Below are 24,626 nucleotides of genomic sequence, written 5' to 3'. Positions count from 1 at the left end.
GTTCTGAGGTCTGTATTCAAGCAGGAGGTGGACATTTTGAACATCTGTAATGACAACGACCTGCGGAAAGAAAAACGTTCCGGTGAATTTCAATGTTGTGAAGGCCATAACTCGGAAATGAAGCATTTCCGGACACATGTTGTAATAAACTATTTTGATTGTCTACATGTGGGAATACATACCTGAAATTATGCCCCGTATTTTTTAAACACCCTGTATTCTATATTTAATAGAGTTAAAGGGTTTGGTTTAATTTGTAAGTTTTCTTTTAAATTCGGGATATTGATTTTCTGTTTTAATTCTTGAACAATGGATATGAAACTTTTTTGAGTTTTCAATCTACAGAGAGGACTGTAGGAATACCAATTGTTTCCTTGTAATCTGATAAGTTTTTCATATTAAATCAGTGCTTTTTCTTCTATTGTCATTTTGATACTATTAATATTAGTGAGGAATCTCATAGAATCTATTGGAATTGTTTTGATTCCACCAGTAATGAGTCTGAGAGCTTGGTTTTGAACATATTCTATATCGTTTATGAAAGGTGAAGTAATTAAAATTTATCCGCAGTATGTCAGCTCTGGCTGTATAAACATTTTGTATGTAGTTTTCAAAGTATTCCTAGAGCATCCCCATTTCTTTCCTGCTAGTCTTTTTAGAAGGGAGAATCTTTTACGAGCTTTTTCAGAAATATATTTCAAATGGTTGCTCCATGTTAACTTACTATCGAAAATAACTCCAATATATTTGGATTCATAAGTCCTAGGAAGGTGTTGGCCATTGTATTGGATATTGAATTCTCTTTCTTTTTTTACCGAGTGAAAATATTTGGTAGTTACTTTTGCTTAAATTGAGTGTCATCAAAATTGATGTATTCCATTCATTTAGTTGATTTAGAGCTTTAAGAGCAGAATTTTCAATTTTGTCTCTATGTCTGTAAGATCCGGAAGTCCACAAAACTATATCATCTGCAAATAGTGCTGTTTTCATGCTTGATTCCTCTAATAGGGAGGGTAAGTCATTTATATAAATACTGAATAAAGTTGTGCTGAGGACAGCGCTCTGAGGTAGAACTCGATATGTTTGTCTGTAACTAGAAAGTGAATTATTGAATTTAGTGGTAATGAATCTTTGACTAAGGAATTCTGATATCCATCTGAACATATTGCTGGAGATAACTAATTTCTGGAGTTTTAGTAATAATTTATTTCTCCAAACAGAGTCATATGCTAACTGAAAGTCAATAAATATTGACTTATTTGTATACACATAAGTTACACTACTGAATGAAACTCAACAAAGTACGACTTATTAGCCGACTATGACTACCGTAATCATATAAGTTAAGATTTTCCAATAAGTATAACTTAACAAAGTCATACTTATTGAACAAATAAGTCACCGACTATGGTGACAACTTTTAATTCGGAAGAAGAGAAGTTTTGCAAAAGATTAGCTTTTGTGGTGTACCGCAGTGCAGATGACAAATTCGACATGCGGCATATTGTGCTAAAATCTAAGGTTAAATCTTTGTAGTTACGGATTTCATTTACCAGATATCCTCAAATTCAATACCTACGTAGGATTATATTTAAATGACTTAACAAATATATAAGAATTGTAATGTACGTTCTCTACGGATCCCTGAATAAGGATGAAAAGTAAATAATAATTACTGCATCTGCTTACAGGCCTACTCAATTTGTAAACCATAAGCCTAAAATTTAAAAAAAAAAATGTTTGCACTCATCTTTCAGGTAAGCTGCTTGATGGCTCCCTACCTGCCTGATATAAGAGTTGTCCTGGGAGGCATCACTTTTCTACTCAACAGTGACGACTACATCATAAAGGTAAGCATCGAGTGTCCCATTTCTTTGTCATTCAAGTACAGTAAATCTACAGCTTTCTCCATTCATAAATAGATACAGTGATTTGTCATAGTAACAAAATGATAAATGTTTCCAAAAGAGTTACAATTTTGCAAGCAGTTATCGATAAATAATCATTTCCATACGTTGCTATTCAGCGACATATAAATATATCGCTACTACGACTTGTTTTCATCCTCAGACCTTGATGCTTAATATTTCCTCTGTTGAATCTCGCGTTAACCCGATCGACACTCAAGACAAATTCGCGTTACAGAAGAGCGACCATGTTCCATGTCAAAAAGTGTATATCAAGCTAATATATTAAACGTCACAGTTTGAATCGAAAGAATAATTAATTCTCATTTCTCCTTTGTACAACGTAGATTAAGCTGACAATTTCATCGGCAAAGTATGTATCGAAAAAAATATATTTTTTCTTCTTTGTATGACATTTAATTATTTCCAATGAACTGATGGCTGAACCATCGAATATACCCCAGTTAAAACTGTATTTTAATATTTAAAGTATATAAAAACAAAATCATGCAGATCCTATAATATTTTCATATATTTCATTTATTTTAAATGTTTGTAATAATATTAGCTAACGTTAATTTCTTTTCTTTCACACAGCAAAAAGGACTCTTCAATATCCCCACCTGCGTATCTGCATTTATAGGTATGGAAGGCCTCCCAATGTCTGGCTTAACATGGATATTAGGAAATGCTTTTCTGAATAAATTCTACACTGAGTTCGATATGGGGAACCAACGTATTGGCTTTGCGAATGCAGTATGAAAAAGAAGGAAGAGCCTATGATACCAGTGAACAACGGATATGGACAATTGCGCATCACATACTGCAGTTCCACACCGTAAAAAAAATATTCACAATGAACTTGAGACTTTATCTTTTCAACTTCCAACAAACATGCTGCATTATCATTATCACATTAGAGAATTATTATATTCTACAATTTCTTCTTCTTCTTCTTCTTCTTCTTCTTCTTCCTCTTCAGCTCCACTTATGAAAAATCTTTGCATAAAATTTACGATACTTCTCTGTACACGCTCAGAACTTCCATTATTGCAGCCACCAGAGCAATAAGCTACCTAAGTGGCATCAATCGACCCGGTTGTATAACCGAAACACTCCTCCACCTATACAAAGCATTGGTTAGATCCCTATGCATACATCCCTCCATTTTCCTCGCACAAGCCCCTCCAACGACCCAATTGAAATTTGAAGCACGCGAAAGAAGAATTCTCCGCCAAATCTTCCACCTGCACAGACGCACCAGAAATAACACAGTTTACACTACGACAAAAACAAAGCCACTCTTCACACACCTAAACAACATAAACAGGAAATACACACATTCGGCAGTAAATCGCGTATATACACAACACATCTTCGCAAATCCCCCGAACACAAACAACAGAACAACACTGCAGAAACTCCTCTACAACTACCACCAGCCCCCACCACCAAACTAAAACACACAAACAAAACCACAAACACGTGTTGGAAATTTGAATACTGTCTGAGAGAACACACGACAGCAACAGAGAGGCAGATGAATAAAATAACACCACACCATGAAAGTCTCCATAACGATTCAGACGCTTCTGCCACCGGAAGGGGAAACTCAAAATATATGTATGTATGCACAGTGTTCTGCTCAAGAGCAGGTCTTTAACTGCAAACCCAGCATTTCCCTTTCTTGCTTTCCTCTTAATCTCCCCATATAATACTTTAATGCTGTCTATCAACTGATATCTTTTACCCCGAACTCTTGTCCCGTTCACCATTCCTTAAGCATTCCAAATTAACAAATTAGGCCTACACCAAAATAATTAAAACAAAAAAAACATAAAGTAAAAAATAAAATAAAATAAAATAAATAAAAAGCCAATCACCGCACTCACACACCTACTGGCACTTAAGCCAGAAATAGTATAAGTATGTAAATATATATTTATTGTTATTTATGTACAATGGCTGGAGAGGGCATCCTGCGCGTATAAGACCCTAAAACGGCCTCTGGCTCAAAGCCAGTAAAGTCAATAAACATCACATCACTTTAAATTCAGTTGCTATTTCCACGGCCGACTTGATGCTCGCTTCGCTTCTCCTTTACAAAAAAAAAGCGAAGGTAACATCAAGTCGGCCGTGCTATTTCATACCAAATGTCAAAAATTTGTTGGAGTAAAAGTGATATTGGAACTGCATTATTAAGAAGTATACTTATATTTCAATTATACACCACCTAAATATTCCTACTGATGTTACCATATTCCATGACTGCACAACGTTTTACCTCATTGAAACGTAAGAAAAAATGCAAGTGTGTATGTACGTGTGTAAGATAAAAACAGACGGATAAACAAATTGTTTAGAAATTTCCAAAAAGAAAATGGTAAAACAACTTAAAGACTCTCTCTCTAAAATATAATATATATTAAATATTAATAATATGTGATGTAAAATACTGTATGCGCTATTCTTACAAGTTATGTAGACATTTTCTTTGAAACTGAGCATTTTGTATATATATTACTGTATGAAGTTATTTAAATAAAGCTTCATAACAAAACATAAACGCACTACGAGTTGTTGAATAAGAATACATATCGGCTTTAGCACGAAGAGACTGCGAAGAGGTAAGATTGGTATTATTGTTATTTTCATTGAATATAAAACCAAATATGAACCTGTTAACTTATCAGTGGCGTAGCGTCAATGTAAGCTAAAAAGCTCAGCTTCCCCAGTTAATAATAATTTCATAATAAACCTGCAGTTTATGATCAAAATTATTTATTAATTTTAATAGAATTTATATTTACTCGTTAAATATTGTGATGCGGCAGCTCAGGATGATTTGTGATGCAGCAGTAAACAAGAAGCCTGCACACACCAGCTTCCAATCTCCTCCACTGAATTACAAGCAGACTGGTTTCTTTCACGCATTCTTCTGTGTAACCCACCCCGCAGATTTTCCATCCCTTTCTAACTAAACTACCCTGGTCGCAAGGCTCGCAAGAAGCTAGTTTGACATTGAAAAAAATTTAGTTTCCGAGTTATCCCTTTTCGTGAGTTGTGTTCGGTTGAAGTGTTAGTGTGTATTGTGACTGATATAATAAATAATGAGTGAAATAACAGTTCCTGACACCGATTACTTGAATTTTTAGGGCAATTCCATTATCAAGACTGACTTACGAACAATTAGTATGATTTAAAAAAAAACAAATGACCGACTCCCTTGCTGTCAATGAAGGACACATCCAAAAGACAGACACGTACTTATGTAATGATACTAATTCTGTATCTATTGACCGTTAATATTGTAAATTTATTTCAACTCAACAATAATATTTTATTCTTCTAACAATAATTCCTTTCTACAATTCACCTTAAACGATCTCGTCAACAATGGGATTTGCTCTCCGCACAGCAACACAGCGTTCGTTAGTGCACTCCACTGACGACAATGACAATTTACTTGGACTATTACGAACAACAATGAACTGTTAATCTTAACTAATATTTACAAAGCACTATTTACAAATCAGAACTGTCAGTTCTCAGTTCACAGTTCTTCTAGCACAGTCACTCGAGTTCACAGTATCTCGAACCATATACCTTCAGAGACAGCCCACTGTACTCGAACTCAGGTCCTTCCAACTGCGGTCCACTGCACTCGAACTCAGGCCTTCGGATGCTGACACAGTTGAGGACGCACACTCGAGTCGAACTCTGGTACACAAGACTGGCTTGCTTGCTCTGTTCACTGGCTTACTGACTGAACTAATCATGAATCACACTGTCCGAGTTCCCTCGCGCTTCTTCTTTTATAACCACAGCGACGTAGCCTGAAAAGTTCGAATTCCGGATTCTTCCACTTCGACGGACTTCTCGAAGAGTCGGGAGGGTCCGTCCCCCCTTCACTCCGCACGCAGCAGTTGCGCGCGCACACTCCCTCGCCGCGTAGGCCCTTTCCCCTCTCTTCTCTCCGCCGCGCGCCGTCCCTCAGTGCTCCGTGGAGCCCGCGCGATCTTCTCTCTTGCGGGACGCTGGTCGTGAGTTCGAATCTCACGTCGCTGTCACAATATTCTGATTTCACTAAGTATGACAGGGAGTAAGTTAATGTTATACGTATTTGTTAGAGATATGTGTAAACCATGAAATAATATTTTACTACGTACCATTTGAGATCATGCTTTATTGGTGTTACTTACGAGGTTCCAACCAATCTTCGGACTTCTGACTTGACATTGACTAATATTTATTTTAAGACTATATTTCTGTAATACGTTTTCTCATATATGTACATGAAAGACAATGTGAGTTAGCTTCCCCTGCTCAAAATTTCATGCTACGCCACTGTAAGTTATGTCCTTCAATGGAAATTATTAGCCCATTCCTCCTTAGATGCTGAAAAATAGCAGGTTACATGTTTTATTTTATGGAATAATTATGTTAATATTATATACCTTACATTTTTGGCTCAATCTTGTTGTTCACACTGAAAATTAAGTGCAGTGTATGACAACAGTGTTATAGATACGGTAAGAATTTGGAATGGGTATTTTATGTACGTGAATTAGGAATTCTAAGAAAATTAATATAATAAATCTTATTAAAATGAAAATCTGACATTACAAATAAAGTATTTATCCAATGGGCATATTCTCAAGAATTTAAAATTAAAAAAGGTGATACATTACCAACCATATTCTTAATTAAGGCTTGGGGAAGACTACGAGAACAGTTTTTCATTTCATTTATTGTAGCCTAGTACATAGATCTTACATCAGCATTGAAGATTTAAGCTGCGGAACAAGTCAAGAGTTACACAATTTCTTGGCGAGATGAGATGATGTTTATTCTTTTGTAATACACAACACAGCCCCGTCCTTGATGCGGAAGTAGTATCACAACACGCCGCTACCCTTGTTCAAGTCATTTGGTTCATTGCAGAAACTCCGTACTCACTTAACTTTAAAGAGTAGTGGTTAAGATTTCGGTCTCTAATCATAAGTAATATATAAGTTAACATGAAATTCTTCTTACTTCATACTCAATATTAACCTGGAGTTCCTCTAATATGTGCGGATTAGATTCGTACGAGTGCTTCACAAGAACAACGACGTTATACATTATTTAATAGTGTTATTTTATAAGACATACCGGTAAAATACAGGTAAATGAATATGAACATACCGGTACCTTCTTTTGTTCGTCGTCAACTTCTACTTTTCAATTATTAGTAGGCCTATATGCCTCCATTGTATTTTCTCGTCGAAATACCGCATACGAGTCGTCTATCTCGACTATTGTGCCCTATCCTATTAAGGGGTATCTACGGTTCAACTTTTCTTTCAACTTCACGCATTCAAGCAATGCATGCAAAACTGATATTTAGTATTAATTAATATACAGTATATAGACCTACGTAGTGAAAATGACGTTCAAAACGACGCACCATGTAGAGACACAAAATCTTGATACATCTTAATTGAACAGGCAAAACTGTAATATTCTTTAACTGTATTTACTGTATGTTTAAGTTAATTTCAGATGCTATTGTTTCTCATGTAAAATTGGTAATAATAATAATAATAATAATAATAATATCATCAACTATTCACAGAACAAACAGCCCCGCCAGTCATTTTGATGACGAGCCGCCACTGATTTAAAGGGTTTCTATCTCCATCGAGCAGTAGCTAGGAATTTACACTTCAAATAATTTGTCGAGGTCAAAGCAAGAAGGAACGAATTTCAGGCATTAAAATTTTATAGGCCTACGTACATACATACAAACATTTAAGTATAAAATTTAACTAGAAATAAATTCTTAACTTCTGTTTTGTATATTATAGATTATATTTAGAGTTAGTGGTGAGGTATTTCTAATATGCGTGCTAAGGGAATTATTAAAATGATATAAAACATGTAAGGGTTTCACTTTGTAGACAGCAAACGTAGTAGGGACTAGGGGTGGGACACATTAAAACATTTTCAGTGACCTCCAAGCCTCAAGTGTCATTTATGACGCTGACGCATTAAATTTCCTGTTTCACAGTTCAAAATTTGGCAATTCTGCATTTGCTTTGTTATGCTCAATACGTGGCCGGTCGCATGACTCTGTATCATCGAGAAGGGTGATCTGTGGTTATCATTATGGAACAGAAGTAGCTTGATTACTCATCAGCTGTTGATAATCGCATTTTATTGTCTGTGTTGAACGACACACTGAAGTGTCATTCTAATAGAGCACCATGATGATTCGAGTGGGACTGATTATCTTGTTGGTGGCAGCTTGCAGCAGTGCCCTGATTCAGTGAGTATAAAATTAATATATTGATTTATATTTTATAAAAGCTGGTTTGAAGAAAGGCATTGTTTTTACTTTCTTTGTGTGGATTCCCCTGCGTGTAATAACAGTTGTTTGAATACACGCCTATTTCGACACTTTCATTGCTATTCACAAAAGAAATCATTTACTGACACGCACAACGTCGTTTGTTTCGTGCGTTTTAGTTGTACGTAAATCCGTGTTATTAATAACTATTAATTAAAATGTCATAAGCTGATAACAATGTCTAGAGTACAGTATGTTACGAGCATATTTTGTCTGTAGTGATATCTCTGTTGTGTTTAATTATAAGTTTGTAAGTGTACCGGTATGTAACAACCGCTACCATGCTTATTTGCTTTTGTTATGCTCTTTTGCATATTTACAAACTTAAGATATCCTATTAAGGAGTGAACATTAAGAAGAATGTTCTATTAAGAAATCAAGGAATATAACGTAGGGATGTAGTTATTTCATAATTAAATTTATACTAGGCTGTTAGAACATAACCTTAACTCAAATTGAAGACACTTAGCCATACCTACAGCAAGTGATAGGACACGGTTGTGATTGACACCGCGTGGGCGAACTCACATGTGTGGAGGCTAGGTGTTATCTTGCCCAATAAAAATTCATGATCCAAGGGTGACGTATAGGGGTCACGAATTTATTATTGGGCATGATAACGCCGGGCTTCTACACATGTCATTTCGCCGATGCAGTGTCAATCACAACCTTATTTCTCACCTACTGTATGGTAATATCCATTTTTAAAAAGGTCCGAAATCCGATCCTTATGACACGCTGTTCAGAAGTTTGCGATTTTTCGAAGGCAAAGTCGAATATCACACATTTGCTTATCTTATTTCAAATTCGTACGAATTCGATCGGTCTTCAATGTTTCAAGACGAAACGGAGCAAGCTCTGAAGTAGTAAATGTCATTAAATAACATTAGTTCGTCAGCAGACTCGTACTAGTGTAGTCCGAATTAATTAATAACTTATTTTAAGAAAATCGAGAGAACTTGACACTGCTGTTCCATAATTTGCTGAAGATGACTTTTGAAGTAGAGGTTATCATTGTGGGCTTGATGCCAAAGTTCACAGTTAATTAAGTCATTCACTAAGGGCATTATACTGTGTTTCAGCTACAATTTGTCAGCTTTACCATTAAGCGAGCAACACGTCACTATTGTCACTCAGATTACTCACAAGGATAGTTTCAAATTTTCCAATTTTAGTTCGAAAATATCTCTGCAAAACTCCTTCTGGATAATTATTATGGCAACGACTATGGCTGCTATTTTCTTACTGGTGCTCACATTATCGTCCTTGACACTGTCGCCGTCTACAATGTTTGTTACTTGCACATTTAAGTATTTATATTTGTATTATTGCATCAAAACAAAGGATTATTTTACAAGGTTTTGTACTTACGTGAGTGCTACACAGTGAAGGCAGTTATTTCTCCATTGAGGTTGCACCCTTCTCTCAATAACATCGTAATAGGATCTTCTGGCACAGTATTCCCCGTCACACAACTCAATTTTCCTTTGTAAGTAATCCCACAAATCACTTACCTTTTTGACAAATTTATTGTCATATCAATTATACTAAATGCTCACTTTTCCCGGTTCGAATATTGTACTCGCCCATGTCTCGTTCAATTACGCTTAACTGAATTCTGCTGTTTTATTCTTCCTTGCCCACATATTGAGAGAAAAATGTCCTTGGAATGTAAATTTCCCTTCATTCAACTCCATCAGTAAATAATCAGTTCTCAAAGATTCTCCAAACTAGATTCGTGGTCTCTAGTGAACACGTCGAACAAATCCGCACAAACCCTCAACTGACGTACGATTGAATTTTAGTTCTGGCAAAGGTAAGCAATAGTAATATGCGTTACAAGAGCGGTATGTTGAAGTTTTTCATGTTCGAGGAAAAGTTTGAAAAAGCGAAACGTAGTTGAGCTTTTTTAATTTCCGAGAATTGAAAGAAAACATACCGCGCGTGTATCGTACATTATTTTGTGCGAAGATCGTTTATTACATACCTGAAAGAGGAATTTCTAATTAGTTGCAATGAAATCTCCATCTTGGTTTCTGTTCAATGGCGGCAAATTTGGAAAACAAAAATATCTATCTTCAACATTGTTGCTTTAAAATGTTTTCTGTGTTTACTATACTCCAGCAGGCCGTGATATACGCCTGTCTTTTTTTTCCCCCAGTTTATGATGAGTCTGGAATCTTGATGATTTTTTCACGGCTTCCTTAATGTTACTTGCATCACGAATGCAGTAACTTTAGTGGAGTTGTAGAGTTTACTTAATTTTTGCATATATTTAAAAACAATAATTAACAGTGCAATTTAGGTAAAATCGCAGTGGTAAGTTTCCAATTTATAATTATTACTATATTGAACGTCTCTAAAAATGATATGTTAAAAGCATAAAGCAGTAAAATCAATATGTCACTTAAGCGGTAAGAAGAGGGAAATTGTTATGTGTGTTAGGTTGGGAATATTGAATGTGGAATTTTAGACTTTCCGCGGATTGGTTTTGTGCGGAAACCAAGCAAATACGCTCGATCTCGCACAAAATAAATTACTAGATCTAATAAGTTAAATGTAAATATATAATAAAATAGAGCTAAAGAGAAAAAAGGGGGGGGGGATGAAGAGATAATAAATTTTTTAGTTGCCATTTTCTTCGTAGTTCTATTTTCATCCATAGATGTCGCCACTTGAAATCCGTCGTTCCCACGTTTCCCGTTAGTGTGCGTTATTCCTTGGCCGTTACTATCTACATAACTACCAAACGCTAATGTAATCCTATACAAATAATTTTAGTATGATAATAACACAGTCTAGTATATACAGTCACGAAGCTTGAGTTTTGAGGGTGCTAGGAACAATAGACTGTGCCGGTACTATTTTCCATTGTCTGTAATGGGCGATAGTAGCGATTCTAGTGGTGAGCAACTATCTATGGATGCATATTTACTAGGTATTGAGCTTCGTGACTGTATAATAACTTATCCATCTTACGTCCTTTTCAACTCTCTATGTGGGCTCGACGTCTAGAATTCTATGAGAAAGGGTTGTTGTTCAACTGTCTGAAGACAGGTTTGAACCTCACAAGTGACACCAATAAGGCAGCTCTCATGAGGCAACTAAGCCAGGAGAAAATTTGGTAGTGTGGCCAGTTCCTTTCCCCCAAGGATGGGTTAAAGGGAAACAAAATTACCTAATCGTTTAGATTACCTAACTGAATGAACCTATGCTGTTGCTAAGTTGTCTTCATATAGTCCCAGATCACATATAACAGATTAATCAACCACATTCATCAATTTCACTATGCTGCCATCTAGCGACTACAAAAGAAATCATGTTATAACTCTTACGGAATTGCATGAAGTAATAGCTTGCAGTTGTACTTCCATCTAGCGGTTGTTACCAAAAAATGTCTTTTCGACAATGGTTGTTCTCTTACATTATCATTTCATAACATGGGAATGGCCAGTCTGATATATATGTAATCAGGGATATAGGTTAGTGCAGGCATTGGCAATCTATGGCAAGCGTGCCAAGAGTGACACGTGGAGTGATTTTAAATGACATGTTGAGTATTATAATACAGTAATTTTATAATCTCATAAAAATATCATTTTAAGTTTGTATTCTTTTAAATCCATTTCTGCATTTGTATTCCCTTCAAAACTACCGTTTTTTAACATTGGAGGAATGATGAGAATACAGATCATTTTAAAAATTGTTTACTTCCAACTTTAATGCACTTATTAGTAACTATGATTTATCATTAGGAAAGTAATATAACAGAAAACGATGATTTGGTAGAAATTCATTTCATTCTTTCCTTCTTTCTCTTTTATCTAAGCTAATTCTAATAAGTGAATTTATTCTCTTTTTGCAATAGGATTCCTCTAAAAAAATTCCAGTCAGCTCGCAGAACATTGCAAGAAGCTGGTACTGAAGTTCATCAGGTTCGATTGAGAGAATATGACAATGGACCCACTCCAGAACCACTATCAAATTATCTTGATGTAAGTTAATAGTAGAATAAATATGGGAAATGCGTGTTATTATTTGGTTGAGAAGCTTTTGTCATCTAGTCTGCTGTCAAAAAATCTGAAAGCTGGAATTTATAAAACAGTTATATTACCGGTTGTTCTGTATGGTTGTGAAACTTGGACTCTCACTTTGAGAGAGGAATAGAGATTAAGGGTGTTTGAGAATAAGGTTCTTAGGAAAATATTTGGAGCTAAAAGGGATGAAGTTACAGGAGAATGGAGAAAGTTACACAAAGCAGAGCTGCACGCATTGTATACTTCACCTGACATAATTAAGAACATAAAATCGAGACGTTTGAGATGGGCAGGACATGTGGCACGTATGGGCGAATCCAGAAATGCATATAGAGTGTTAGTTGGGAGGCCGGAGGGAAAAAGACCTTTGGGGAGGCCGAGACGTAGGTGGGAAGATAATATTAAAATGGATTTGAGGGAGGTGGGATATGATGGTAGAGACTGGATTAATCTTGCTCAGGATAGGGACCAATTGCGGGCTTATGTGAGGGCAGCAATGAACCTCCGGGTTCCTTAAAAGCCAGTAAGTAAGTAAGTAAGTTATTTCTTTAAAGAAAGTGAACTTGAATAATCCACTCCCCTCCCATATCATTAGATCACTGATGTCCCAAGAAGCTCAAGCTCGTCAGTTATATGAGTGGATCACGTTTCATTAGCATTGAGAACCTAATGGATTCGTTGTCTGTGCTTTTGTTGTTTATGAAATAATATACAAACAGTATAGTCTCTCACCAGTGAGCACAGTATTTAAGGCAGAAATTCCAGCATTGAAAGAAGCTATAGTGTAGAAGAGTGTAAATGGTTTATGACTCCCAAGCATCACTTGCAGATGGCTGCCCTCCCTGCTTGCTTCTCCCACTTTCTACAACCCTTTCTTTCCCAGTTGGCTCATTACTGAGCTCAGGGTTTATGCTTATGGAAGTTCACTTTCTCTAAAGTTTTACTTTATTTAATGGTAAATATCTGTCAGGGTCACAGAACTCGGAACATTACTGTAGATGAATTTTGTTTAAAAGTACAAAACCAGTCAGTTTTACGTGAATAAGAGATCATTAATAATAATAATAATAATAATTATTATTATTATTATTATTATTATTATTACAATTATTGTAATTCACCAAAACTAAATGTTCTACTCCAGGCACAATACTATGGGCCAATAAGTATTGGAAATCCACCCCAGTCGTTTCGTGTGGTGTTTGACACTGGATCATCTAACCTTTGGGTTCCATCGAAGAAGTGTCACTATACCAGTATAGCATGCTGTAAGTATAAAATTAATCCTCTATACCATTCACAATAATTTAAAAAGAATTGCCACTTGTAGAATGCATTGACCATTTATGTATGAGTACTGTAAGAGTTGTACTCTTCAGTCTGAGTGGTCGTGATTGATTGATGGATAAGTGTGAATATATATCAGGTAAAATTGTGCTACACTTCATTCAGAAATCACCAGAGCTCGTATTCATATGAAAATGCATGTTTGATATAACATTCCAATCATAACTCCAGTTTTGTTTTGACCAGTGCTTGAATTAGAAAGGTGCTGATCCTTGTGGGAGCATTGGAGGATTCTCTTACCTTCTTTTGATATGATTAAACGAAATGAAACAAAGGTGAACATCCTAAACAAAGCGATTTTTGTATGAACGATTGCTGATTGACATTTCTTTGTTTGCTTGAACTTTGTATTTTCATCCTTACACAACATTATTATTAAAGCAATAAATAAAAATAACAGAGACATTTCTATATGTACGATCAACAGATTATAATAATTAGTTGTTATGATTATTATTAATAATATTAAAATTGTTGTTCTAGTGTTACACCATAAGTATGATTCCACGAAGTCGTCAACTTATGAGCAAAATGGAACTGCATTTGCAATCCAGTATGGGTCTGGTAGTCTGTCAGGATTCCTGTCAACCGATACAGTTAATGTAAGTCTCATACATCAAGAAAAAATTCTATGACACAAGTTTTCCACCATATTCATGGTGAAATAAAAATTGAATAATTTCAAGGAAAAATTGTTCCGGGCCGGGTATCGATCCCGGGACCCTTCGCTTAGTGCACGAGCGCTCTACTGACTGAGCTACCCCAGGAACTATACACGACACCATCACAATTTTTCCTTTGTATCCACACAACTCAAATGAGCTGACAAGACGCCAGAACTCAACTATGAGTGCACACGATTTAGGCTCTCAAAAGAATTTCATGGGGAAAATATTGGAAAACAAGAGGGAAAAAAAAAGACCTAACAGCCTATTTTTTTTTAATTTGCAACCTATCACATGTCACTTGTAATCTGATACAATGTGGTAAAATGTTCAAGTATGTTTTTAATGGAAGATTTTATTTGTGATGTTTGATAACCTTTTCATCACAGGTGGGAGGGCTTGCTGTGCAGAAGCAAACTTTTGCAGAAGCCATAAGTGAGCCTGGTTTAGCCTTTGTGGCAGCCAAGTTTGACGGTATTTTGGGAATGGCCTACAGTTCCATATCTGTGGATGGAGTTACGCCCGTGTTTTATAATATGCTGAAACAAGGACTCATCTCCCAGCCTGTCTTCTCCTTCTATCTGAGCAGGTACTTCTATTTATTTTCTACAGTTGATAAAATTAATATATATTTAATTTTCTAACATCACCTAATTCAGACATAAGTTAATGCTGAGATGAAGCATATTTGCTTTTATGTGGAGACATAACTGAATTGTATGTGTATCACATCAGTAAACAGATAACAGCAAAGCTAAAAGAATGTGAACTATGTAAATACCTTCATTAGGATAATTTTTATAGGACAAAAGAGTTACCTGACATCTGAAAATGTTTCACTTCACAAACTTTTTATAAAGCCATAGGCCATAGCCACTGTTAATTTTAAAGGAAGGGATGAGAAGAACCTACATTTTATCACTTTGGGCAAAACTCACTATGTTATGTGTCTGATTTATGTAATATTGTGCAATTAAGATATTTCTATGAAATTCTCTTTGGCATCTTCTCCACAGTAAACACTTCATGGAAGTATAGTGCATGAAAATTTATTTTTACAGAGTATACTGTTCTCCAACCAGGAGATAAAACCGTGAAAGGAATGTGCTTACTATTGCGTCATCTATTGGAGTGCAGTAGATAGATAATATTAGAGTTATAACGTCAGTTTAAAAATCATGCGCTCTCCTGCATATGTTATTTCCTGTATGGCGGGATTAAAAGACCAGGAAATTAACCATGATCTAATTTTGTAACTAGGGTAGTATAAAAATGTGTATAACAGTTTTATCGTTTGTGGTTTGAGAGATAGCCAATAGAGATACGAGTACCCACGTGTGTGACCTTATGACATCAACATTCATTCACAGCATCACCCAGCTCCGTCTCATTCCCTGAAGATTTTCTCGTGGTTGGAGTACAGTACAATATACGTTCACTTGGCATCTTGCTAACAGTAAAACATGATATAAGAATTGTTTACTACCGTCTCCAGATAATGAACATGGATGTTAAATCAACTCACGGGAAACTCCAATAATACTTTGCTAGTGTTTAGATAAGTTACTGTTTACATACTCTCTTTTGAGTTTAAAACATCTGTAAAAAACATAAGAAAAGATACGATACAAAAATGTGATTGCTACATAGCAAATCAATTAAATTGTACATGTATATTGTCTTCCAGAGACCCAGAAGCAAGTGAAGGTGGTGAACTAATTCTAGGTGGTTCTGATCCTAAATACTACACTGGTGACTTCACTTACTTACCTGTAGACAGAAAGATGTATTGGCAGTTCAAGATGGATAAGTGAGTAATGTTTGAAATTTGTGCATTCGCTTTACTGGTTTCACTATTCAGTATTTGAGTCTATCTAGGAAAATACCATATTGCATTGACAAACTACACAAATAGCTTAAAGTAATAGACATTATTTCAAAACTTTACTTGGCCATTACGAAATTAGAGAAAGATACAATTTAAAGAATATGATATTACTGTTTTTTACATAATGAAGTATCAACTGTCAACTTGTTAATGAGATTGGCAAGTAGCATGTTTGCTTATATTACAGAGTAATAGCAGGAAGCACGCCTTTCTGTGCTGATGGCTGTGAAGCCATTGCTGATACTGGCACTAGTCTCATTGCTGGACCTGTTAGTGAAGTGACAGCTCTGAACAAACTCATTGGTGGCACCCCAATTGTGGGTGGAGAATATATGGTAAGCAAATGTAACCTAACGTTTCTGACAGGAAAATGTTTTGGAAATCAATACTTCCTCATTTTTATGAATACAATTAAAAGTTAAATAGTTTTACACAAATACCCATATTGTCAATCTCACATTTCATATTTATTGTACTATTTCTTGTTTTGTAATTTATTTTACAGTTTTACAGACAGCATTTGTTTTAAAGATACAGCATGGTTATTATTGTGAATTTGCACAGCTTAAAAAAATGTTTAAAATTATAAAACTTGCATGTAAGGATGTAAAAAATTGAAAAATCATCTCTTTCTGTCATTGTTCTTGAAATATCTTCTGAGTAATGTGTCAAAGCTTTCTGAGACAGAGTTTTGTATACTGAAGAGTTCAGACATAAAGCGGGTGGTTGGTCCTAAAATCATTGGTTACTAACCATAACACATTTAATTATAAAATTAATTCACAGTTGGCTTTTAAATTACTTTGCTTTTATTGAAATACAGAAAAAAAAAACAAACCAAAACTTCCCCCCCCCCCCATAACAAAATACAAGATTGATTTGAAGATTAAATATATGTTTAAAGCATAGATTAGCCATATGGCATTGCTTACTTGAATGTGAAATAAAATATTGTTGGCCATGATTTTTTGGTCTGCATGTCTTGACTCTCTTATGGCTCTCAGCAGAATTGAACTCAATCGAAACAAAACATCTGCCACCACTCACCTCTAGTGGAATCGAACTGAAGCATGTACAAATTAAAATGGATCACATAATAGCTTTAGCACAGTTATGCGAAGAGACGAAAAGAAAAGAAATAAATATCCAAAACAAGAAAAGGAAATACTGGATACAATGAGAATTTTCACTTTATTCTAAGAGGTAAAGCAAAATTCCGTTCTTTAGCGCTGCTTTAGATTTGAACTGTTACCTAATGTTTTCGTTATCGGTAATTTACTTATTTTGCTCCAAGCATTATCACGGGAATAATTATTATGGTAGTACTTCTGTGTTTTGTCATACAATAGCGCCCACACCTGTGGAGTAACAGTCAGTGCGTCTGGCGGCGAAACCAGGTGGCCCGGGTTCGAATCCCGGTCGGGGCAAGTTACCTGGTTGAGGTTTTTTCTGGGATTTTCCCTCAACCCAATACGAGCAAATGCTGGGTAACTTTCGGTGCTGGACTCCAGACTCATTTCACCGGCATTATCACCTTCATTTCATTCAGACGCTAAATAACCTAGATGTTGATACAGCGTTGTAAAATAACCCAGTAACATAAAAAAGTCATACAATAGCAGATAATTCTGAACAAGATTTATTATTTTTCATTTGTTCATATTATCAAAGTATAATTTTCTGTATACGTAGATACTATTTCAGCAATAACTTTCAGTAAACAATTTACGTCATTAAAATGTTCTTTTTTTCACGAAGACTTCATGAGAACTTACGGTCTTAGCCAAAAATGAGAAATTCTGTTCCTGCAGTGGAATAAACATTCTAACTCATGAATTTGATTCAATGCACCACTTCCTACTATCTTCCATTTAAATACATTGTAAAGAGAAATTCTGTTCGATTCGATTGTGCTAACTGGGAGCGGGCCTTTATAAGGAACTCTGCCCAGGCATTACCCACAGTGCACCACATGGAAAAATTACTATCACCTCTGTCTCCTATTGACTTTGACGAAGTCGTCTGGGAATAATTTGCTAAAGCTCTCTCAGGCATTGCTAGCATTGCACCACATGCAAGTGAATGTACATTGTATCAGGGTGACGGTGGTGGTGGTGGTGGTGGTGGTGGTGGTGGTGGTGGTGGTGGTGGTGCTGCCGATGATAATGTAATTAATGAACAACATTTGCCTAACACTATGTTCCCACTTTAACTTGGATTTAAACCCAGATCTCTAGCATAAAAAGTCACCATAGTAACAATTTAGCTAACCATCGTATGGGGGAAATATTGTAAAGGCCCATTCACAATGAAAATTAAATATAACCGTAACATAAACACAGAAGTTTGCGGCCAGGTTACCAAATGGGATCATTCATAATGACTCACATAAACACTGACATTAACATTACCATTAGACGTTAACATGAAAGTTTGCAAACTCCAAACTTTCATGCTTATGCTTACGTGATTTGCAAACAGAACACAATCGTGGAGCACTGAAGTATACGACAGAATATGAGGAAATGGCGTCGTTGTTATGTTTCCATGGTTACCAAGTATGTTTGCTGTTATGTTTATGTTCCCATCTGAATGATCTTGATTTTACCGTAATGTTTATATTCTTAAGTTAACGCTTACGTTATGTTTAATTTTCATTGTGAATGAGCCTTAAGACTAAAGAATGAAATATTTCAGTTGTAGAAATTTGTGACTACATGCAGGAAGACAGATTCAGTCATCATTGCATGCACAGTTTCAAACATACGTCACATCTCTTATTATTAGGATTTCTTGCTATTTTATTGAAAGCAAGTTCTTTCAGTAAAATGGAAAGATATTTGAGAGGCATGTTTGAAACTTCAAATAGATTTTTCTCAACAAAATAAGATGTTATTACTTACCTGTCTTTCCACACATGGTCTGGAATTCATTTACTTTAATCGTGTAAACTATTGACAATGATACAGAGACATTTGCTTATTAAATAGGTATATATTTACACAATTCATTTTTCAGTTCCTTAAAGAAGTGTGAGAACAGAGTTTGACTGTAATTGTGTGAGACAGTAACGCCTTGTGCTGCATAGAACACTGGTCTTGCTTCATTACAGGTGGACTGCAGTATGATCCCAAAGCTTCCTGAAATTCATTTCATTCTTGGCGGGAAGAATTTCACCCTGGAAGGCAAGGATTACATACTTAGAGTAAGTTATCATTTAGTCACTTTTTTTTTTTTCAATATATGTACAGTCGTAGAAAAAATGTTTTGTGCGAGATCGTGCGTATTTGCTTGGTTTCCGCACAAAACCAATCTGCGGAAAGTCTAAAATTCCACATTCAGTATTCCCAACCTAACACACATAACAATTTCCCTCTTCTTACCGCTTAAGTGACATGTTGATTTTACTGCTTTAGGCTTTTAACATATTATTTTTAGAGACGTTCAATATAGTAATAATTATAAATTGGAAACATACCACTGCAATTTCACCTAAATTGCACTGTTAATTATTGTTTTTAAATATTTGCAAAAATTAAGTAAACTCTACAACTCCACTAAAGTTACTGCATTTGTGATGCAAGTAACATTAAGGAAGCCGTGAAAAAATCAACAAGATTCCAGACTCATCATAGACTGGGGATGAAAAAAAAGACAGACGTATATCACGGCATGCTGGAGTATAGTAAACACAGAAAACATTTTATAGCAACAATGTTGAAGATAGATATTTTTGTTTTGCAAATTTGCCGTCATTGAACAGAAACCAAGATGGAGATTTCATTGCACCTAATTAGAAATTCCTCTTTCAGGTATGTAATAAACGATCTTCGCACAAAATAATGTACAATACACAAGCGGTATGTTTTCTTTCAATTCTCGGAAATGAAAAAAGCTCAACTACGTTTCGCTTTTTCAAACTTTTCCTCGAACATGAAAACTACAACATACCGCTCTTGTAACGCATATTACTATTGTCACACAGCTACTTTATAAGTTCCAGAAAGGAAGCAGGGCACATGATCAGACATACAATGAAACAAAACTAATTTATTACCTCAACTAGTTCTCTTGTGAACCAGGTCGCTCGTCCTCTGATCATGCGCACTGCCTCCTTTCTGGGACTTATAAAGTATCTGTGCAACAAACATTTTTTCTAAGACTCTATAGTTTGACAACTCCAAGTGAAACCCCGTAAAACACGCCAACTTCTGGAATCTCTCTCTTTCTTTCTTCTCTCTCCCTCGCTCCTCGTCATTCAGTCACCAATCACCACGTAAATATCCGAGAGGGTGTGTGTGGGCATCGCGACCAATAGAAGAACCACTCTCCAGTATTACCACAATAACGGATTCTTCATTTTTGCCTTGACTGTCGGCTAGGAAGGTTCTGTTATGCTAGCATTGCAGGCAACTAGTCAACCTTTTAATGCTTTTGTTAGTAGGTTTGACAAACTGTGAGTGGACCTGCAAGTACATAGTGCATAGTGCTCTCTCCCTTCCCCCCGTGCTTTCTCACTTGCTCCTCCCCAAGACAGCCAGCGCTCACGTAGTAACTCGGTCAGGGTTTCAGTTCAGTTTGTCAATCTATACCTATTTACACCATAGGTTTGTCAAACTAAGAGAAAACTGTTATGTAGAAAAACTAACGAAATTTGACTTCATGTTTTTAGTTATAAACAAAGGAATATTTGCTGCACTAACTGTACTTTTTTTTAATTTACAAAAAAATAAAAAAGGTATAATTATGTATATTAATGCATTGAATAAGGTAGATTCACCCCCATATTATGATTATGTAAATTATAATTGCACATTTTATTTATTTTTTATGCTCGACCATGCCGAGATGTAGTAATTATACACCTGGTATTGTCGGACCATCGAATCTATGCCCCTTCAGCGCTGTCGTCGTTCTTGGAAAAGTTAACGCCTGTGCTCACCCCATTCCACCCGTTTCTCTCCCACTACGTCAAACAGCAGGCCACGAACCTTGCCGAATAGGGATGTTGCCAAACTTCCGTCAAACAGTGTCATGTCTCTTGAATATTGCTTATAATAATGTAAGGTTAATTATTACTTATTCATAATTTAATTTAAGTAGGTCTAATGACGCTGATTGACTTATGCAAAATGCTATTACTTGCTTAATAATATTTCTTTCACCACTCTGTGCTACAGTATTCATGTTGAGTTGACAACACTGGACTGCAAGTGCAAATAAACTGTCCCGCAAGAAGGCTCAAAATTGTGAGTAGTGGGGGAGAGAAAGAGAGAGAGATAGAAAAGAGAGAAATAGGAATACAGGGGGAGAAATGAATTGCCGAGGCTGAAAAGGAATTAAGGTTCAGTTCGCATATCTTACGGGGGCACAGATCCAATGGTCGGACTATAGCAGCCCTTTAATGGACCTCATTAAAGTACACCTATTCATTAAAGTTCAGGTGTTCCACCAATCAGAAAACACCATTGTCGCAATATGAAAGCACAAGTATCGATTATTCTCGGATATGCAATCGAAACACAACTAGCGAAACGTCGCGGAGGCTGGAAATCCAATACTGTCGCAGAAGGTTATGTTCTGTTACTATAATAATTAGCGTTAATTGTAAATAATATTCAAATAAATTAAATTTGTCATCTCGTTTTTCAATGTCTAAATCAATTTGAAGGTTATATCAAGATTAATGTTTATTTTACTCTCTAGATTATATCAAGGTCAGTGACATTTGTGTCTCGGAAAAAAATCAATACTTTCGCGTCTGCGCACATCTCACAATTTACGAGGTATTGCACAAGGTCAGTTCCGCTCCTCAGTCAGATAAGAATAACATGAATACTTATGAATAATTTCAAGTTAGAAATATGGTCGAGCATAAAAAGTCGTATGAAACTTGCCTATAATGGTAATTAAGACGCTCGTATGAAAATTATGAAACTTGCTTGTGCTCGTTTCATAAACATACTCGCGTCTTAATTACTACCATTATAGGCTCGTTGCATAATGTATTATTGTGCATATATGCATGTATATTTCAGTATTTGATTCTACGAGCATATCCAGATTTTATCCTTATATGAAAATTTTGTAAATCTGTAGGAAAGGAAGAGATTAAACAGAAGCAGAAAGGATGAATGTATGAAATTTCATTTTTATTTGTCTGTACGTGTTTCAATCATTTTTATCTTGCTAATTATCACATTTTTGCTTGTAACATTTTGGTTTTCGTGTTATTTTTGCAGGTTTCACAGTTTGGACACTCTGTTTGTCTTTCTGGCTTCATGGGAATTGACATACCGAAAGGTCCACTGTGGATTTTGGGAGATGTCTTCATCGGAAAGTTCTACACCGAATTTGATATGGGAAACAACCGTGTAGGATTTGCAGTTGCTGTGTAAAAATTATCTGTTGTTCAAAGAAGAAAAATACGTATTTTCAAAATCTTATTTTGTTAAGAAGAAGTACATTCTATTGATTGCCAACAGCTTTTCATATTTATGTTGTGAAAATCTGTGGGTACGAACAAAGTAGCTCACCAAAGTGGCAATATATGCAGATTATTATTTGTGATTTAATTAACTACGCATATTGTGCCCCATGTAATTACTTTACAGTTATTTCCTGACTTCTATATGTACTGCGATTCTCTGCTTTACATTGCTGCCGTTGTGTGTGTTCAATATTGAAGGGATGAAAGTAAAAATAAACAGTTTTGTCTCTCTATAATACATTTAAAGGAAGATTAAGGATTAAATTATAACTCTCATAAATTGTTTAAATTTAAATTCTAATTAAATATGAACGGCAGCAAATTGTGATACAGTTTACTGTATGACACTGTTACAGCTTTATTATAAATACTAGGTTGTGTTGTAAAGAATATTTGTATGCCTGAAACAAAGCTTTGAATGTATAGAGCAGTAGTCTTCAACCTTCTGTGTTCATTCTGGTCATTTTTATACTAATGTATGGAACATCACTTTTTCATATTCGCATTATCGGTATACCACAATAATTGTCTACTCTGAGAATTCTTTTTAGTTAAAATTAGTATTTGTTTGCGGGCTGCAGGTTGAAGACCACTGGTATAGAGTGTTACACGAGCTTGACGTGTTCAGTTTTATTTCCTTACGTAATATTAGCATTATCATTTCTGTAGAATACTAGAGATTTGTTTGCACATTTTTAAGTTACAGGTTACCAGAAATCCATAGGTGACAATGTTGTGTATTTTTCAAGACTGCTAGTAAAGAAGGTTCACAATGGGTGATTGCATATTATTTGTAGATTTTTATTACAGTCATATAAAGTGAACGAATTCTGGTCAATAAATGTGAGAAACAGCATTGATCTTTGTACATGGATATTCAACTAGATATTTTAAGTTTAAATAATTATTTTAATCAATGGTTAGTAAATAACCCCTAAGATTCTAGGACCCTGATTTTCTGAATGCTGTCTTCATCTCGCTTTGTGTTAATTTTTTTTATTATAGATTTAATTTGTCCTATACAATAATATCTGTGATATTGACAATTAATATTTGGCAGTTGACATTGGACATATATGTCAACATATACGGCTAACTTGGAGTCAGGCCACAAAGGGAAACATTGAAGGAGGAGGGTTCAGCCTGGTGCTGTGGATTGAATTCGGCGTAGCTCAGTGGTCAGAGCACTTGGTACATAGAACCAAGGACCCGGGTTCGATCCCTGGTGCCGGAGCGAATTTTTCTGCTCAAATATTAATTGTTAATTTTTTTTGTTTAATTAGCCATTATCTTCCAGTGAGTTCTACCAAGAATCCTGCCAGTTTCAAATTCCATTCCTTTGTAGGTATTATGAAAGAATGTTGTTGTTGTTGTTGTTGTTTCCTAATGCCAGGCGTTTGACAATAAAGTCATTTGACCTCTTGCACTCCAATATTTTTCAAAGATATTATCATGACCAGCCACTGAAGCACAGATTTTGAGGTGTTCCGAATCCATTTCTTGGTTTGAGTTGCACAATGGGCAGTTAGGGGACTGATATATTCCAATTCTATGCAGGTGTTTGGCCAAACAATCATGGCCTGTTGCCAATCTAAATGCAGCTACAGACGATTTTCGTGGTAAATCGGGAATTAACTGTGGATTTTGATGCAGGGAGTTCCATTTTTTCCTTGGGATTGTGTTATCAAATTTTGTTTGTTGAAGTCTAAGTATGTAGATTTAATAAATCTTTTCACAGAATAATACGTAGATTTAGTAACAGCTCTGTAAGTAGCAATGCTGCCCTTCTTTGCTAAAGCATCTGCATTCTCGTTTCCCAGGATTCCACAATGGGATGGTATCCATTGGAATACAATTCTTTTATTGAGTGATATTAATTGAGAGAGCATTTTAGTTATTTC

At 35.6% G+C, this 24,626-nt stretch overlaps 2 protein-coding genes across 2 annotated transcripts in view; both read left to right on the top strand.

Moving 5' to 3' along the window:
* Positions 1 to 2,812, top strand: part of LOC138709618 (cathepsin D-like) — a 50,548-nt gene extending 47,736 nt beyond the window's left edge. Inside the window, exons 7-8 of the mRNA XM_069840518.1 lie at positions 1,758 to 1,850; positions 2,505 to 2,812. Of these exons, the coding sequence (XP_069696619.1) occupies positions 1,758 to 1,850; positions 2,505 to 2,669 (258 nt within the window). The 3' untranslated portion in view covers positions 2,670 to 2,812. The remainder of the gene's footprint in view (positions 1 to 1,757; positions 1,851 to 2,504) is intronic.
* Positions 2,813 to 7,991: 5,179 nt separating this feature from the next.
* LOC138709616 (lysosomal aspartic protease-like) lies at positions 7,992 to 23,502 on the top strand. Its single transcript, XM_069840516.1, has 9 exons — positions 7,992 to 8,217; positions 12,167 to 12,293; positions 13,480 to 13,603; positions 14,166 to 14,284; positions 14,737 to 14,936; positions 16,035 to 16,157; positions 16,423 to 16,570; positions 19,348 to 19,440; positions 22,478 to 23,502. The coding sequence occupies exons 1-9, from the start codon at positions 8,156 to 8,158 to the stop codon at positions 22,631 to 22,633; spliced, it is 1,152 nt and encodes a 383-aa protein (XP_069696617.1). The 5' UTR covers positions 7,992 to 8,155; the 3' UTR covers positions 22,634 to 23,502.
* Positions 23,503 to 24,626: the final 1,124 nt, after the last annotated feature.

The sequence above is a fragment of the Periplaneta americana genome, chromosome 11 (assembly GCF_040183065.1).
Source record: "Periplaneta americana isolate PAMFEO1 chromosome 11, P.americana_PAMFEO1_priV1, whole genome shotgun sequence".
Lineage (NCBI taxonomy): Eukaryota > Metazoa > Arthropoda > Insecta > Blattodea > Blattidae > Periplaneta > Periplaneta americana.
This window is presented reverse-complemented; position numbering and strand designations above follow the sequence as displayed.